At 47.8% G+C, this 19,145-nt stretch overlaps 1 protein-coding gene across 1 annotated transcript in view; it reads left to right on the top strand.

The window, feature by feature from the left end:
• Nucleotides 1-290: 290 nt before the first annotated feature.
• Nucleotides 291-19,145, top strand: part of LOC122385546 (D-aspartate oxidase-like) — a 69,716-nt gene continuing 50,861 nt past the window's right edge. Inside the window, exons 1-2 of the mRNA XM_043373892.1 lie at nucleotides 291-1,341; nucleotides 6,417-6,570. Of these exons, the coding sequence (XP_043229827.1) occupies nucleotides 1,061-1,341; nucleotides 6,417-6,570 (435 nt within the window). The 5' untranslated portion in view covers nucleotides 291-1,060. The remainder of the gene's footprint in view (nucleotides 1,342-6,416; nucleotides 6,571-19,145) is intronic.

The raw sequence follows: 19,145 nt of genomic DNA, 5'->3' as shown, positions 1-19,145 counted from the left end.
AGGCTTCTGACCTGCCACATCCCACCGGGGGGATGTGACCCCTGTGACCTGAGCTCTGTGCAGACACGCGACAGTTTTTATCACTGCTGGTGATTGTAAACAGCTGTTAGAAATTTGCCAATGTTTGGTGCGAAATAAATATGAATGAATGAATGAATGAATGAATTGAGATGTCTAGTCATAAAAGCTTGAAATTATATATTAAAATCACACGCCTTTAGGTAAACGCAAATATACATACATACGAGAAGCGTCTGATTCTGAGTCGATTCATGATTCGACTCTGAGTCGTACCCATGTCTGCCGACCTGGCATAAATGCATGAAGCCATCATCTTGCATAAAAAACAGCATGATATTCGTGATCAGCACCCCGAAAACCACATTGCAACCACACTTGACGCTCTAATAGGTCCCGATTTTCCCGACTTTTGGGTCATTGACCTGACCTGGAAGGCTGACCTAGAACCCTAAAATTGGGTATCATCGGCTTCCTCTCGTCACAGGCAACACGTTCGTTTTTACGAGAACCTCTAGCTCGATCAGGGGCTAAACGACAAGGGGTCCCACGTGAACGGACTCCCCCCCCCCTTATACGTTCGCGGATTGCAAACCACCAGTGCGGGCGAAGGTTAAGCTTCAGCGTTGCTCAAATTGCAATAAATCACGATGATATGTGCTTGAGATCAGATTGGCGCACGTTTTATTTGCAAACCATGCCCACACTGGTGGGCGTCACTGTATGGTATTAAAAGCGCGAAAACTATAAGAAATGCTGCCTTGTTCATGTACGCTTTGTTTATGAAAATGTTGTGTAAGTGTGCGTGCGTGCGGGCTGGCGGGTGATGTTGGACATGTGTGCAGCATGTTTCAGCTGCGTATTTTATGGCTTCAAAATGTGTTTCTCACCATTACAAATGTGTCATTTTACTACGGAGTGAAGCTGGAAAAAATGACAAATTCAGTTTAGGTACTTTAATTTTAATAACAAAGAAGGTGAACCTATATTATTTGGCAAAGTTGTAAATCTCGTTGAACCTTATTTCACTATGGCGTGATGCATGTTTTCTAGAGAAATCATAGACGACTCGTGGCGCTACTACCGCGAACTGCTGGCCTCGGAGAATGCAGTGGCCGCCGGGATCTGCGAGCTGTCTGGCTACTTCTTCACCAAGGACGGTCCGGAAAAGGTCAGCAACGCCCACCTGGCGCGGCTGTGCGCCGACTACCGACCCGCTACGGAGCGCGAGCTGCGGCTCTGCCCGGGTGGCTGGACAAACGGCGTGTTCTGCACTACCCTTCTGGCCGACGACACCTACCACCTCGGATGGCTGACTGAAAGGTGAGTCACTACTGCTGCCTGAGTACTGGTGTATAGCGTAGCCGGGGGCAAGACGCCCCAGATAATTTATCTTGCTAAATAACTTCTCTCCCATATCACCTTTCAGATCAAATTTGTGCTCAGTGTGTTCTTTAGACATTTTACTTTCAATCCCACCCCTCAAATTCATTCACTTGTGATCGAGTTGCTGCAGCTAGGAAGTGATTTGTGAAGCAGCTGCGAATCGGGCATTTTCCCCGCCCCTAGGGCAAAATGCCCCATGACCTGGGGCAAGAAGCTCCAAGTCACAGGTCACATGTCCCAGTGTTCGACCCATTCGACCATTAACATATGGTATGCTCGGCATCAGGGGGTGCGGAATGCACGCGCTAGTGGCGAAAAACATGTTTTGAGGAGACATCCTCCGATTCCGGAAAACCTTGACCTAGGCACACAAAATTTGGCACACTGACACTACTGGACACGCGCTTTAAGGTGCTGTACAAATAGGCGTGCTGCGGTACACGGTGCACGTGCTGTGCACGTGCAAACTTTTTAATGTTGCACTCTGTGTCACATATGCGGGCGCTGGCAAGCTCAAAGTGCCAAATTTACACAGGCCACCCAGAACGCATTACAGCATAGTTATTGAGCATATCCATCTCCTGGTGGACACCAAAGGTGCGCTCTGCACGTGCAAAAAAAAATTATCCGCGCCGGGCGGTGGGGGTGCTTGGACACCCCATGTGGATTTATGTAAATATCTCGAATACGGCGTTGTGTAGCGCCGCCGTTTTTGGCACACCTTTTCATACATCTTGTTCACACATGCTGCGTAACTTTCAGACTTAGGTCACTCAAGGTTAGGTCATCAGGCTACGTCCAAGTGACCTTACCTTAGGAAAAGTTTAGTGCCCGTCATAGCTACACAGACTGAACAATCGGTTTAAAACGTGCTGCGATTGATAAGAGCAACAGTATATACGTAGAGTACATCGACCTCGAAATTTCAATATCACTGACCTAGGGTTCTGTTGATTTCGCGATTTTTCTATTACACGTAAGTCCATGGCAGACAATTGAACTGGGGAGCATTCTGGTTTAGGGGTAAGTTACTTGCCTCTAGATTCGGCCATCCAGGTTCGATTCCCGGGCAATGCACGTGGCAGTGCCGCTACCTGACCATTTGGAACAGCGTGAGAGTTCCGGTTAGCGCCTTGGTCCACTGGATGTGGTGCTTCACCCAAAACCAAGACAATTGAACTGCGCTTCTGTTGACACTATATATGGCCTTGTTCTGTTGCACAAAACTCATATAAACATACTAAACAATGCACTCAAATCACGGGACACGGCTGGCAGGGAAACGTGACGAACCTAATCGGGAAATTGCACCTGTGACCTACATTAATGTCCTAGGGTTATTTCAGATCATGATGGACCCCCATAACTTTTTGACAGTAACCTTTGGTAGAGACATCTAAGAGCGCTGAAAACACTTTTGATGTGTTTAGTTCAGCTTCGTAAATTGAGATTGGAAGTTTTTTTGGGTTCTGGATCAGGAATGTCATGTTTGTTTTGATCCCAGCTGATGTTTTCATGGCCAGGTCGGGTCAGGTCAGGTCAGGTCAGGTCAACCAGTAGGTGTCCTACGGCTTATCCATAGTAGGTGTCAACTACCATTGATGGCGTTGTAACATGTTTCGAAGACACTAAAACTACATTCCTCTTAAATGTTCAAATGAATACTAAATTCGAAATCAGCTCCAAGCACTGCCCTAGAAACATGTAAAACTTGAAAAAGTGAGCCAAGATCATCAAAGGTCAGTCACCTTGACCTACCCTTCATGTGACCTTGACACCTACCATACCTATTGCGTGGGACCAACAACATTCCACATGTTCGAACGTACAACCACAAAAAGACTGGAAACGCGCGGATAATGTGGGCTGACTTACGCCGAATCACGATTCTGACCCAACACGGTCTCGTGAGGGATCAGATACTGATTTACCGTTACTCAGTCAAGTTCGAACCATTTCTTGGCCGCGGTCACCGGTCCAGGCCACCACATAATCGTAAATTATACCGCGCTTGCAATGATCAATGCTCAGCTCGTATTGTATGTAAGAGCACTGCGGCACAGCATAGAAACAGGCGCTTTGCTACTGCCATCTATGGGTGAAAGAAGAAGATAATGGTTATTGCGGTACAGTATCACTGCGGGCGCAAACAATGTGGATAACAAAGATGCCTATGCTGCGCTGGCCGGCGATTGAGGCGTAAATTTGCGTTGCTGGGTAGCAAAAAGCTTAGGAGCCCGAATTTGACAAAATAAATGATTTGCTGTGCTGGTGGTCTGAGGTCGCAAAATCATGAGAACCCTAGGTCAGTGATATTAAAATTTCGAGGTAGAGGTAGGTACTCCACGTATATACTGTTGATATTATCAATCGCTGCACGTTTTAAACCGATTGTTTAATCTTTGTACTGTGTAGCTATGACGGGCATTATAATTTTGCCTAAGGTAAGGCCACTTGGACATAACCTGGTGACAGGGGCGCGGGAACTACTTCCAGATTGGGGGGGGGGGGGATCTAGTTTTTTTCACCGGTTTTAGGCCACTTATTTTTCATTCCTTGGCTTTTTCAACAAAAAAGAAAACATTTGCAAAAAAGTGGTATTCCGTCTCAAAGCTGTGGGGCACCTCCCCCACGGCCCCAGAGTTGGAGGGGGGCAAGCTGCCCCCACTGCCCCCCCCCCGGCTCCCTCGCCTATGCCTGGTGACCTAACCTTGAGCGACTTAAATCTGAAAGTTATGCAGCATTTGTGAAAAAGATGTATGAAAAGGTGTGACAAAAAAACGGCTGCGCTCCACAACGCCGTTTTCGAGATATTTACATCAATCCACATGGGGTGTCCAAGCATCCACACCGCCCGGTGCGGATAATTTTTTTGCACGTGCAGAGCGCACCTTTCGGGCCCACCAGGAGATGGATATGCTCAATAACTATGCTGGAATGCTTTCTGGGTGGCCTGTGTAAATTTGGCACTTCGAGCTTGCCAGCGCTACCCGCCCTACCCGCATATGTGACACAGAGTGCAACATCAAAAGGTTTGCACGTGCACAGCACGTGCACCGCGTACCCCAGCACGCCTATTTGTACAGCACCTTAAAGCGCGTGTCCAGTAGTGTCAGTGTGCAAAATTTGTTGTGTCTACATAGGTCAAGGTTTTCCGGAATCGGAGGATGCCTCCTCAAAACATGTTTTTCGCCACTAGCGCGTGCATTCCGCACCCCCTGATGCCGAGCATACCATATGTTAGTGGTCAAACACTGGGACATGTGACCTGTTAATTTGGCACCCGTGCCGCCCTTTGTTTGATTTGAAGCGTCGCTTAAAGGTTTTTGCCCTTTGACTTTTGTCGGGCGCGTGGCACGCGCCATGTGACACCGGGTGACCTGTGACATGCATCATCACATGCCTCAAGGCATTACCCGTCGAACGGTACCACCAGCATCTCGATTCGATCATCCGTTTAGACTCAATTCTAATTGTATTGGCTCGATGACCTTCCAGAGCACGGTTTTTGGCAATGAAGATGGCGCCTTGTCGGCTTCACCTGAATGGTGGTGGTTGCGGGTCCAGTTTATTTTATTTATACGTCCGTGATGGATATGCCTATGGATATGCTAGATGTCACGTGCAAAGGTCAAGTGTAATCAATGATCAACGCGTTTCAGCCCGACCCCACCATACACGATTTGGTAGCCGAGATCTGTGACGTCAGCCGGGCGTGAAGTTTTCCCTTCACATTAAGCTCAACACACAAACTAACCGAAGTTCATTCCTGGATATCTCACTTTGGAAGTGCAAAAAATTATTAAATTTTGTCCTCATTAGATTTAGTGCTTCATTTTCTGTCTGAAAACATCCATTACTTTGCCTCAAAACAGTTATAAAGTACTCAAAATCGAAGCTCAAGAAGATGCTGTCCTAACGCAGAATCTGGTAATATCACGTAGCTTCTTTTCTGCAGAATATAGGTAATTTTCAAATATAATTACAGGATTGCTCATAAAACATCTTTAATATAATGATTTTAATATATAACTTTCGTTTAATTTACAACATTGCAGAAGCTAAAATTTACCATGGTAGTCACGTGACCAATGGTATAGGAGGAACAGGGACACATTCTAAATGGGTTTGATGTTTTTAATATAAATTATATGAATTTCATGATGAAATTTGAAGATCTTATTTTATTGTTATGTAATACCAATTTTCGTAGGTAAATTATTTTCCCAATCGGTGACATTCTCCACCTAAAGAATGTCCGTGACGTCATCAGGGCTTTACTTTTCAACATCCGATCTACCTGTTTCTTATAGGTATCTTGTTTCAGCCGCGGGTTGGGAGCGCAAAGCGTTTCCCAAGTGAGACGCGTTTTGGACGCGGGTTGTGAGGCTGTGAGCTAAGTGACTATAGTGAAAACACAGCGCACGTAACGTTTTCCGCGCTTGACGCGAATTCGACGCGTTTTGCAAGCATGTGCTGTGTTCTGGCCTTTAAGCTCAATTCCGGTTTTGTTTCGTTGTGAGCCATATCTGGCGCGTATCTCCACGTAGCGACAATAGGCTGTCTGGCTAGAGATCAAAATCCCACCTGATGTTGTGTATCTGGGTCCCTTCGTTCAGTTTTCTCCCCCAAGACCCAACGTCTTGACCTCCGATATACTTGACCTCCGATGTATTCTCACCGCCACAAGCGACAAAACAAACGGTCTTAGAACCGCAACCCTTACCTCTCCGTACACCACACGCACTGTGCACCAAGATGGCGTCCCTCCACGCTCCACATCACGAAACATTGCACTCTTGTCACCATTATGGCGCACACCACGACCCTAACACATACAAGTTTTGACAAACAAAGTTTTAACAACCAAATTAATGGCCCCCCTTCACATCTATACAGTTATCGCGTAAACCTGTATCCTAGTCTTAAATAGAGAGAATGGATGTCTGATATGTCTGAGAGATGAGATAGAGAAGAGAGTGAGATGTCTGTTGGCTCGCTGTTCGTCTCAGGTTTAAGGAAGCCGGTGGCACCATCATAGAGGCTGAGGTGAGGGACCTGCGCGAGCTAGCCGGCTACGACATAGTCGCCAACTGCAGTGGACTGGGCGCCAAGCGGCTGCTGAACGACAGGCGACTGGTGCCACTCCGGGGCCAGGTCTACAAGGTCAGGGGGCCGGCCCGCCTCGGGGTCGTATCTGCAAGGTCAGAGAGCTGGCACGCTCTGCTGCAGGCTGCTCGGGACCTGGCTCGGCTCCACACACTCGGGGGCGCCATGGGAAGCTAACAGCTAACGGCCACAAGCTGTCGAGCGAGAAATTTAACCCTCCTAAGGGCTAACGAAAATGCATGGCTTATTTTACATTGTATCATTTCTGTTGCAGGGGCGGCGGATTCGGGGGGCAGGGGGGCAGCTGCCCCCCTGGTAAACTCTTGGGGGGGGGCAAAAGTATCTTTTTGCCCCCCCTAATTTGTGACAAAACTTAGACAAGAAACATATACCTGATTATTCCGTTCGATCATCTGAAGATGTAACCAGATGCCCATATACACTATCGTACGTTGCGTTTCTTAAATGACAAGTGTTCGCGTTCAATTCAAGTTTTCCTCTCTTCAACCTAGTTTTGGAGACATTATAAGCGTCAATGTGAGGCAGCGGCAAGCCAGGCCTTCAGTGACCGCTTACAGGGGCGACGAATACGGAGCGGCAGAGGAGGCATCGTTCCCTAAGAAACTTCTGGAGGAGGGACAAACGTATATTCTTGCCCCTCCATAATTTGTGCCCTAAACATGACGAAAATTTTCATAGCCTGATATTGCAGCTATGCGCTCCTACAGTTTTTCCAACGGTGCCTTTTGAATATGTGTAACGGGTGTCTACTAATTTTTGGCACAAAAGTTTAATTTATTTTTATTTACACTAACGTCACCCAATGTCACTGAAATTCTTTGCATATGAAGACCTAACAATTGTGCACTCGCCACAACATTTTTATTTTATTTTCGTGCAATATTCACTTATCATGGAGACTTTGACTAAAACGCAGGCTCGTGAATTTGTGGCCGATTTTGCCAAAGAACACCATTTCCTACCAAAAAGCGAGCTTGGGTCACGGCTGGAGGTAGCAGGAGTGTCGAGAAGAACTGCCTACCGTATATTGAAGAACATTGAGACTAGGGGTAGCAGTAAGCACGCCGGTAAAGGGAAAGCTGGCGCAAAACCCTCCAAACTTGGGCCCCAGAAGAAGCGCCTTCTTTTGAATGCCGCCAAGGGACGCGTTGGAACATCCCTGCGCGTGCTGGCCCGGCGTTTTGGCGTATCTCATCAGTATGTGGCGAAAATCCTTCATGATAACAACATAAAGTATAAGAAAAGGATCAAAGTGCCCGAGGTCACTCCTGAGCAAGAAAAGTGGCAGAAGACCCGGATAAGACGGCTGGCCCGTGGGTCGTTCTCGAGGAACGCCGAACTGGAGGTGGTCATGGATGATGAGAGCTATTTTAAGTTCTCAGGAAGTGATATGCCCGCAAACTCCGGCTTCTACGCTGGCCCTGGAGGAGACGTACCGAATGACGTCAGATTCCGGCCTGTAGGAAAGTTCCCGAGAAAGCTTCTCGTCTGGGTGGCGATCTCTCCCAGGGGGGTGTCAAGCCCTGTCATCTGCCCGAGCCGCACCAACGTAGGGGGCGACTTCTACCGCCAAGAGTGTCTCCAGAAGAAACTTTTCCCATTTTTGAGAGAACAATACCCTCATGGTGGGTTTATCTTTTGGCCAGACCTGGCAGCGGCCCACTATGCCAAGAAAATGGTCACCCTTCTGGAGGAGGCTGGGGTGCCGTTTGTTGCGCGCGATGAAAACCCGCCCTGCGTGCCTCAGCTGCGACCCATCGAGGACTTCTGGGGCATCGTCAAGCAGGAAGTTTACAAGGGCGGATGGAGAGCGGCATCAGAAGTCCAGCTGAAGAACCGTATTCAGAGGGTTCTTCGTTCGATCCGAGAGGAGGTGCCGCGCACCATGATGGGGAGGGTCCCGGAGCGCGTGCGCCGTGCCGAGCGACGAGGAGTCAACAGCAGCCTGCACTGATCAGATAGCGTTAAGTATGAGTGCTACCAACCATGTGTGAAGTTTGGTGACGTTTGAGCAAAATATATGTGATTTATGAGACCTTTAGTTTTGTGCCAAAAATTAGTAGACACCCTAAATCCTAACCATTTCCGCTTTATAGCATTTTTTTGTCTTTTCAGATTCGATTTAGAGATATTTTTAGTGTGCAAGAGACGCAACTCACACCCTCAATGGTCGTTTGCCGCTATTTTGTACCTACACATGAATGCCAAATCGCAAGCGAGCGGAGACGGAAGGGCTAGCCATTCGCTTGCGGGTAGTTAAGACTGATGAGCGCTCGTAATAAGCCACTCCCCTGATTTTTCGAGCGCAACAGTTTCCAGTGCAAGTAAAATGGTAAACGCAGAGGTCGTACACATTGACCAATGCACGGTATGACACCCAAAGGCCAGTCATCAGATATCTGCTTTGGGCATTCGGAGGCTTGTGTGGGGCCAGTGTAAAAACTGGATGTTCACAGTTCAGTATCCGCTTTATTTCAGTATTCACTATTAAATAAGCAAAAATTAACGTTGGAAACTTTTGAGGGCTAGGGCACTGATCATTAGTGGGGCCCCCTCTGGCTAAAGGCTGGCTATAGAATACAGAGCATCGAACACGAAAGCAAAATCTAAGGCATTTTGGAAAAATGAGTATGCCCCGCAGCGTCCGATAACTACCACCTTCCAGTGGGTCAAGCCAACGGGGTCCAAGTCTATAATGGCACTTAACGATAGCACTAACCTTGTCTCACTTTTCGTTGAAGTCTGTTCTGAATGGTTTCGGCGACAGACTGGCTGCACTGAGGTCGTTTGGTATGTGCAACTGTAATTAAAGCCACCTGAGGCGCCCACACTAGGCTGAAGCTAGGTTGGAAATGCTTCGTCTTTGCAGATATCACTGGCCGCTGATTCTCGAGTGCCTGAACCGGTAGATGTCGTGGCAAAATTTGGTGTGATAATTTGGGCCTTACCGCAGTCAGCGCACCCTAAAGTCCTAATAAAGAAACGCCCCCTCCCCCCCCCCCCCAGAGCTTCTGCATCCAGTCCACCGAATTCCTTCACCCTAGTCCGCTGCTCGACTCCCTCACCTCAGCCCTCCGTTCCCAGCTTGACGAGCGTTTGGGACTTAGTTAAGCCTTGCTGTGGACTTACTGTAGGATAAACCCATCGAGACAGCCCGTCTCGGTGAGCTTAGTTGGCGAACTACTGCCTTGGGGTGGGTTTCTGGCGGATTGCTGTCCCAATAGGTTTAGATGCGAACGACTGTCTCTGAATGTTTGAGCGGTCTCCTCCCGCTGTTAGCTAGTTTCAGTTGATAGCTGTCTCAGAAATACTTTTTAAAGGAAGGTTAAACGGAAATCGAACGTAAAATGAACAGAGGAAATGGTAACGAGTTACCTCATTGAAGAATAGCGCTCGCCTACTTCAAAAGGTTTGGCACCGTTCTTCAAATCTAAATTGAACCCACTACACGGCGTGCGGACACACAGACAGACAGACAGACGGATTCTGTTTGAATAGTAAGTTAGATGACGTTTTATTCCAGTTTAATTTAAGCCCTCATTGTGCGGAAAACTGTGAAAGTTCCTCTGTCACACCACAAAGAGAGCGCTTTGTTTTTTCGAGGAATAAGATTGTATCGTCTGCATACTGGCTTATGCGAACCTCTGTTACTGCATCCCTGTTAACCCTCGCCCGCACATGCCATTTTCCCATCCTAGAACGCACATGGGGGGGGGGGGGGTTGCCACCCCTCCGCACCGTTTCGTTCCTGTTGGAGATAGAGCTTCGCGGTAAAGACCAAAATTTGGGAAGAGACAAATCTAATGATACCCAGTTTTACCTTCTCAGGTCAGTCATTGACCTTCCAGGTCAGGTGAAACTAAAAAATGTTGCTGTTTTGGGTCACCGTTGGATATCAAGTGCGCTGCTTATCATATACCGATGACGATGCCGTTTTCTGGTGCCAAGCCAGCTAGAACCTCTTTGTAACACTACCCGACCAGAATTTTGCTGATGAGGTCATTTCAGGTCAAGTTAGGTCAAGGTCAATGATATGTGTTTGTATGTCTGTGTGTGTCTGTGTGTATACTGATGTGTGCACCGAGTGTTTATGTGTCCATATTACATGAAATGATATGAGAGGCTTTTACCAAAAATGCAGTCAAAAAACTTCACGAAAAGTAAATTCAGCTTGCCTAAAACGCAATTATTTTAGATGACCTAGGTTGACCTTGACCCTGACCCTGACATCTGTACATCGTCGAACGACATGTTCCATGATAGGTGGGAGGTAAGACTGGCAAAAAAGGCCGAAATCAAGGTGTGAAAAGCTCACAAGGCCCATAGCCAACGCATGATGTTGAGAATTGGTCATTTGGGTCATGACATGACCTGAAAAACAAGGTCATATCTCCGAAACCAAAAACCACAGAAACTTGAAATTTTCAGTGGACATCAAGAAAGGATAGAGGAGCAGCTATGCCAAAAATCAGACTTCTAGCTCTAAAAATGTTGAGTGGAGAGCAGAAAGACTTCCTGGGGGGGGGGGGCGGCAACCCCCCATGTGCGGGCGAGGGTTAAAGCTCTCGACTGTGTTATTTGCTTCGCCAATATTTCTATCGCTATGTCGAAGAGGAAGCCAGACACAGGATCTCCATGTCTTATTCCTCTATGTATTTATATTTTTTTTCCTAGAAATCCATTTAATACTATCCGAGAAAAGTTTTTATTATTAAGGTACATTATATTTATGAAGCTTATGAATTTAGTTCCAAAACCCATTTCGGTCAGCACAGCTCTTAAGTAAGGCCAAGAGACTGTCTCAAACGCAGCCTCAAAATCGGCAGCCATGATAAGACCAGGTGTACTTGTTCGATTGATACGTGATATAACATCATATACTAAGCGGCTATTTTCACCGATAAATCTACCTTTGATGTAAGCTGTCTGTGAAGAACTAATTAAACGGTTAATCACTTTTTTGAACCTGTTCGCTATAGCTGTTGAAATTATTTTGTAGTCGACATTCAAAAGGGATATTGGGCGCCAACCTTTCAATGAATGATTCGTCTGTACCGATTTTGGTATCAGCGTAATTAAGCTTTCTTGATGTGTTGCTAGTGGCGGGCCGATGCTCCCGCGCCACGGGCGGGCTGATGCTCCCGCGCCACGGGCGGGCCGATGCTCCCGCGCCACAGGCGGGCTGATGACTACCGCGACAGGCGATCAGCCTGGCCGCTACTGGAGCGCCACGCGGCAGTAGACTCCGCCGCAGCCTCCCAGAAGTGTGTCCCGCTGCAACTGCGGCCGGGACGCAGGCCACACGGCAGAAGGTGGCCGCTGCAACTGCGGCCAGGCTTGCCGCAACTGGTCGGACAGGCCACCCGGCAGAAGGCTTTGCCGCAACTGCAGCCGCTCCCCGGTGCTCCACCAAAAAAGGACGTGCTCCGCGACTGGCTGTATTGTACAACGCCAACGCCCAATACTCGCCAACACACGCCTTGCGTGACAACACTTGCCGTTGCTGCGAAAGAACAACATCGTTCAACGCCATGACACTGGAAACGACAACGAACATCCCTAAAACATCGCTTCTGAATTTTACGTAAATAAATAGCTAAATGCGGCTCCAGTGGCGCAGTTGGTAAGGCGTCGGTTCTGTGGTCGGGGGGACCCGGGTTCGATCCCCGGTGCCGCCCGGCTTCCGGACTGGCGTCCCCAACTGTGTCACTGGGGGGTGGGGTGGGCTCCCGCCTTGCACCGTAGCCCTGAGGAGGAGCAGGAGCCCTCCCATAAATGGGAAAACATATCCCGTGTGGAGGACGAGGAATAAATAAATAATAAATCGATCGGTCTGGCTCAAACTTTCTAACATTGAAACATCGAACATCAGTATCGATCAAAAACTTATCAGTACAAATAGATTCTTACCGGAAATTGCGCCCTCGAGTGATTTACTGGAACTCCAGCTGCACTCGGTGAAGCGGCTCAACGCTCTCCCGTTCGTCACCTCTCTCGTCACTTATCGAGCGCTCTCCCGTGCACTCCCCCGTTCGTTGTGCGCTCACACTCGCTACGGGCCGTAGCTCTCCCGCTCGCCACTCAGACCAGACTGACCCCTGGCCGCCGCCGCTCTCCCTCGCCGCACTGACCCGGCCCATCGCTCCCGGGCACAGACACCACGTGACCTAGCCTGAGGTCACAGACAGAAACTAAACTAGAGCGCGCAAACAAAGAGCCAGACCGAAACCAAAGAGCAGGGCAGGGAAGGATAGGGCACGGTAAAGGAAACGAAAAGAAAGAAAGGAACAAAAACATAATAATGTAGTCGGCGGCTACAGTCGACTAGATCGTTAGTTTCTGCGAAGCTAAGAAAAACTTGTTTTGCATTATGGTTGTATTCGCGGGCGTAATTATGAGTCGATCGTGGGGTTTACCAAGAAATTGAAATCTCCTCCTATAATTGTGTAGTCTGTATGCAGTGATTCTAAAAATGTGGTAATGTTACGGTAGAAGGTAGGATTGTCTTCGTTTGGGCCGTAAATGTTGGCTAGTAGATACGATTTTGTTCCTATTTTGCATATAACGTAGAGAAAATTTCCACAATTTCCCCCCTACGCGCACTGCAGGGGGGGGGGGTGTGTTTTCAACCCCCCTCTGGTTTTTTCGCTGTAGGTAACTCAAAAACCAGTAAAGCTACGACTTTGAAACTTTGTATAGCTGTTCATCAAACAATTTTACATCACCTCTGAAAAAAATTAGTGCAGGTCATGCAAGGTCAGGTCACCAGGTCACGATAAGTGACCTCACCTCATAAAAAGTTTGACGCTATGCTACATCCACACCATTTGACTGAATGGTATGAAACTTTCAGAAACATATTAGGAGACCATAAGGAACATTTTGTTTATTTCGAAATTTTTATTCCTGTGACCTAAGGTCAGGTCACTTTTTGGGGCCCGGTATGCAATTCAACGGTCACCAACGGTTTTTCTTCAATAACTTTTAATTGAATAGAGATAGAGACTCCGTTCGACGTTTATCGTGTTTGTCTCGTCAATGCGGATCGAATGATATGCAACATGACCTATTTCGGTCAGGTCATGACCTTGACCTGAGGTCAAGTTTTGAACTTGACCTTTCGAGGTCATATTATATGCCATTCGATGCGCCTTGACGAGCTAAGAACGATGGTGTGTGAATTATTTCTCTATCTCTTCGGGAAGAAAAGTTATTGCAGAAAAAGCATTTCCGGAAAATTTGCAATATTGATCTGACATTACATGACCTCTATAGGCTGAACCGTTGACCTTAGGTCAAATCTGAGGACATCTTAGCAAAAGAGCGTTTCAACAGCTATCGAATGCTTTTTTCGCAACTTTCTAGCTCTTCTAGTTCCCGAGATAAAGCGGGAAATATGGAGGGATGTCGAGATCGCTAAAAAATCGCAACATTTTGAGTTTGGTGACCTCTGCTGACCTCGTTTTTGACCTGACCCAAAAATGATCTTTGTATTTCTTGTAGATCTCATCTCAACCTATCCAACGCCGTTTACCGCTTGTCGCTACGTTGCGCCGTTTTCGAGATCTCAGGGGGGTTTCAACCCCCCCCCCCTGCAGTTCGTGTTCGGCTCAGACCCACTGCAGTGCGCGTGTTAAGATGTTTTACTCTAATTACTTCATGTTGTAAATTGTGTCTGATCATTATACCAACTCCTCGACTACGACTGGAGTAGCAAGAATGGTAGCATTTACCATGCCATAAGCTGTTAAAGTATTGTATATTTTTGTCTGTTAAGTGGGAATCTTGAATAAAAATAACGTCAAAATTGCAATTCCGTACAGGGTGATTTTTTTTTTTTTTTTTAACTGTTAAAGGTACCCTCCCACCTTAACATTAGATTTGAGTTGAGATAGCCAAAATGGGGTCCCTGGCTCACAATTACCGGTTTCGGCACTCACAACATCGAGAAATGCCTTAACCCGCGCCCGGCTGGGGGTCCTGGATTTCCACGCCCTGCTGGGGGGGGGGGGGTGTTTGAACACCCCCCTTGTAACTCGGCTCCTGGGCCACGTAGCGATACGCGGAAGGCGGCGTTCGAAAGAGCGTCAAAAATAATGACGAAATCACTTCGGTCAATTTTTTGGTCAGGTCAAAGGTCAGGTCACCAGAGGTCATTGAAGGCAAAATTTCGCCGATTTCCAGGTCGAATGTCGAAAATTTCCAAGAAGCCAACGCATAACTCGAGAACCAATAGAGCTACAGCGCCGCGGAAAAGCGCATTCGATAGCCCTTTTAACGCCCTTTCTGAGTAATTCTCTCAGATTTGACCTAACGTCAACGGTTTTGCCTGCAGGGGGCAAAAACTGCAAAAATAGCCGATTTTTTCGGAAACAGTTTTTCTGCAATAACCTTTGACCCAAGCCTTGTACGAGCTTCCTTTTACCGGCATTGTGTTCCTCTCGTCAAGACGCATCGAATGAATTATAACTTGACCTTGAAAGGTCAACTTGAAAATTTGACCTCAGGTCAAGGTCATGACCTGACCGGAAAGGGTCATGTTGCATATCAGTCGATCCGTATCGTCGAGCTGAACACATCTAAGGCGTTTTCATCGCTCTAGCATGCCTCTATCGAAAGTTATTTGCGAAAAACTGTTAGATACCATTCGTGACCTAAGATGACCTCAGGGCATAAACAAGGGTCACGGACACCATTTTCATGTTCAGTGTGTCTAAACCACTTGTAATTCGGTGTTTGGGAGTGTTTATAATGTCTTTTGTCCAAAAGAGGCGCATTTCTATTTTCTCCCATTGACTTATAATGGGGAGGTCGCAAAATTGACCTGACCTTAGGTCATCGATATCAAAATTCTGAGATATACATTTTGTACATGCTATTGCTCTTAGCAATCGCTGAAAGTTTCAAAGCGATCGGTCACTCGGTGTAGCTATGACAGACATTGAACGCCGCCGTTTTTGAGATATTCGCGAAAAACCACAAGGGGGGGGGGTGTTCAAACACCCCCCCCCCCCCCAGCAGGGCGCGGGTTAAATCGGAAATATTGAATTTCAAAATTGCAGCATTTTGATTCAGAGGGGCTAATGCATAGGAATACCCCTCTGAATGTGTGACGTCAGCGCAGATATCTAACGATTTTTAAATGCTTGACTAAAACGTTTCGTAGCACGCGGTGGTATATGCTGCTTTGCGCGCAACAAATGCCGCACTTTCAAATAAAGTCGCTAGGAACAGCGGAGATCCCAAAAAGTAAACAAAAGTAAAAGTCTAATATCTTGAAAACCGGTGAATATTTTTCGATGAAATTTGGTAGATATTCGTTTTTGCTCTTTCTGAACCGAGCGACATCACTTTCATGCCAATTCATTAACTTTTTTGAAGGTGGGAGGGTCCCTTTAAAAAGTAAACGTCAATGTGGTGGTCCCTAAATCGAAAAATCGCGTGCAAAAAAGCAATGCAAGTGATAGATAAATCTCGGACATTTTGTATGGTGTCATGATTTGTCCCTTTTAACCGACGGCCTCAGCCCCAATGGAGCCTGAATATGTCCCACCAATCGGGCACGATGGTCCACCGCCGTTCAGTAAGGAACGACACAAAACGATGATTTTGAAGCATTGAGGCGGTTCGAAGCTTACGATCATCAAGGAGAAACCTCAGAAAGACGTTAAATATTGCACGAACAAGCTTGTAGTCATAAATAACCTTCAAACGGTCCATCTGGCGTATGTGCAGCCCCTGAACAATCAGTCCTCAGGGAGAAAGAAAAACAGCGAATCAGACACCACCAGAGCCGCCAGTATCAAATTCCTCGACCTGCCCTTCCTATACTTCTAGTTTTTGGACCCAGCTATGGCAGATATAACAAGAAAACATTGGAAATATCTGGCAGAGCTGAAAATGGGTGATAGGAACCTTTTCAGTCCGCCTAATGAGTATGGGAGTCCATGGTGCTGTTCATCACGTGCTCAGGCGGGCTGATTCGTGTCGGTGAGAGCGGTGAGAGAGGGGGTAACTTCAAGCACAAGTAAAATACACGATGGTCGTTCCTTCACATCGTGTCTGCATGAAATCAAAATGTCCCAGAATGCTCGTCATCCTGGTATATAATTTTGCAAAATATATTTGCATTTTAACGCCACTAGACCTCATTACTTTTTAACAAGTAAAACAAATCACCCTGTATACTGCATAACGTCTCTACGTTTTTTTTCACATTACTCAAGCCTCTGCAATTAATTGAAGCACATTTTAGTTGAAGCATCAAAATTTAAAGAACTTGGAAAAGTTTGACGTTGAATATGAAGGACATTGACCAGATATTGCCGTCGATACAAATATGGGCAGTAAGATGCATGCGTACACACCTCTACCCCTCGCCCGTCGAGTGTGTATGTGTGGTCTGCTTGGGTGCCTGTTTGTATGTGTGTGTGGTGATGCTTGCGTTGTCGTGAATAATGTGTGTTTAAACTGAAAACAACGCATAGTCCATAAAAAGTAGCTATTACAGATGACCTAAATGAAAACGAAATAAACACAAAACAAACACGGAGCCTGCAGCAAGTTCCAGCGAACGAGGGAAACACTTCGGGTCAGCTGCGGCTTGTGATAAAGTAAATAAATAATAACAACATATAAGCAAATACGACGCGCTAAGTACGATCAGTAAGGGGTGGCGTTAAAATTCTTACGAGAGCAGTACGCGGCGGAAGAAGAGTACGTCATTTACAAACGACAAACGATCGCATAATTGTTGGACTACACTACACCCTTCCTCTCTCAGCCCAGAAAGGCCGGAGCCCTACCCAAAAAGGTGCACCCTAACCTAAAAAAGATGTTATTCAATTGAATAACATCCCCTTCAAATCAAACTCGCCCCCCCCCCCTCGAACCAAACTCCAACACCCAAGCCGAGGGAAAGGGATGCAATACGAAAAAAATACGCAGCGACATCGGGCTAACTTCGTCTCTAACTTTTAACGTCTAACTTCGCCACTAAGTGCAGGTCGTCTCTCCGTGGGAAAGAAGTACCGCATGAGTCTTACCTCGGCAGCAGGGCCTATTTTAACATGTTAACTGGGGGGGCAAATGCCCCCGCACTCAACGGAATTGCCCCCCCAGTCGTCGAGATTTGCCCACTATAAAAATGGGCATAAAGGAACAGGGTGACAAACATATACTGTGATTGTTTTGCAATGGATGTCAAATGAGTCAGTCTGCAAGTAATAACCAGTGGTGGATCCAAGGGTGGGTCATATGGGTCATGACCCCCGCCCCTTGGGGCTCGGGGACACCACAGGCCTGCCAGGGGCACCAACGGCCTGTCAGGGGCACCACAGGCCTGTTGGGAGCACCATCGACCTAGCAAGAGCACCATAGGTCTGCCAGGGGCACCACAGACCTGACAGGGGTCCCACCGACCTCGCAGGGGCACCTTGGGCCTGTCAGGGGCACCACGGGCCTGTCGGGGCACCACAAGTTTGTCAGGGGCACCACAGACGTGTCAGGAGCACCATCGGCCTAGCAAGAGCACCATAGGTCTGCCAGGGGCACCACAGACCTGCCAGGGGCCCCACTGGCCTCGCAGGGGCACCACCTTGGGCCTGTCAGGGGTACCACCACAGGCCCGCCAGGGGCACCACAGGCCTGCCAGAGGCACCACAGGCCTAGCAAGGGTACCACGGACCTGTCAGCGACACCTCAGGCTTGTCAGGGCCAAGGGACACCACAGTCCTTTCAGGGGCACCACAGGCCTGTCAGGGGCACCACAGGCCTGTCAGGGGCACCACAGGCCTGTCAGGGGCACCACAGGCCTGTCAGGGGCACCAGAGGCCTAGCAGGGACACCACATGCCTGGCAGGGGCACCACCGGCCTCGCAGGGACACCTTGGGCCTGTTAGTGGCACCACGTGCCTGTCGGGGACACTCCAGGCTTGTCAGGAGCACCACAGTCCTGTCAGGGCCCAGGGGCACCAGCGGCCTAGCAGAGGCACCACCGGCCTAGCATGGACACCACCGGCCTTGCAAGGGCATCATGGGCCTGTCAGGGGCACCACGGGCCTGTCATTGGAACTTCAGGCTTGTCAGGGGCACCACAGTTCTTTCAGATGCACCGGCGGCCTAGCACCACGGCACCATGTTTGGCCGGGATCGCGATTCGGCGTATGTCGCCTCGCATTAGCCGCGCGTTTGGCAGTCTTTTCGTGGTTTCAAACGTTCAAAACATGGGATATGATGTTGCTCCCATGCATTATGGCGGGTGTCAAGGTCACCGGAAGGTCAGGTCAGGTCATTTGCCTTTGATGACCTCGGTTCACATTCCGAGTTTTATATGTTTCTACTTAAGCTAGTTTTTGGAGCTGAATTCAAATTTAGCAACCATTTGACCGTTTACACAGGGTGTCTCAAAAGTTCGTTGACAGGTACCAGCCAGGCTTTTTTTTGTCAATAATTCGGAATCAACAAGAAATTAATAGTCAAATTTTGCATGGGCATTGGTGACAACCTTCCTCAAGCAGTTTCATTGTTTTCAAGCGCATTCGACCCTTCATGAGCTCACAAATAGGGTTCACCTTTGACCATGGATCAGACATGAAAGTGGAGGTCGCAAA

Source organism: Amphibalanus amphitrite, unplaced genomic scaffold (genome assembly GCF_019059575.1).
Source record: "Amphibalanus amphitrite isolate SeventyFive unplaced genomic scaffold, NRLGWU_Aamphi_draft 000222F_arrow, whole genome shotgun sequence".
NCBI lineage: Eukaryota > Metazoa > Arthropoda > Thecostraca > Balanomorpha > Balanidae > Amphibalanus > Amphibalanus amphitrite.
This window is presented reverse-complemented; position numbering and strand designations above follow the sequence as displayed.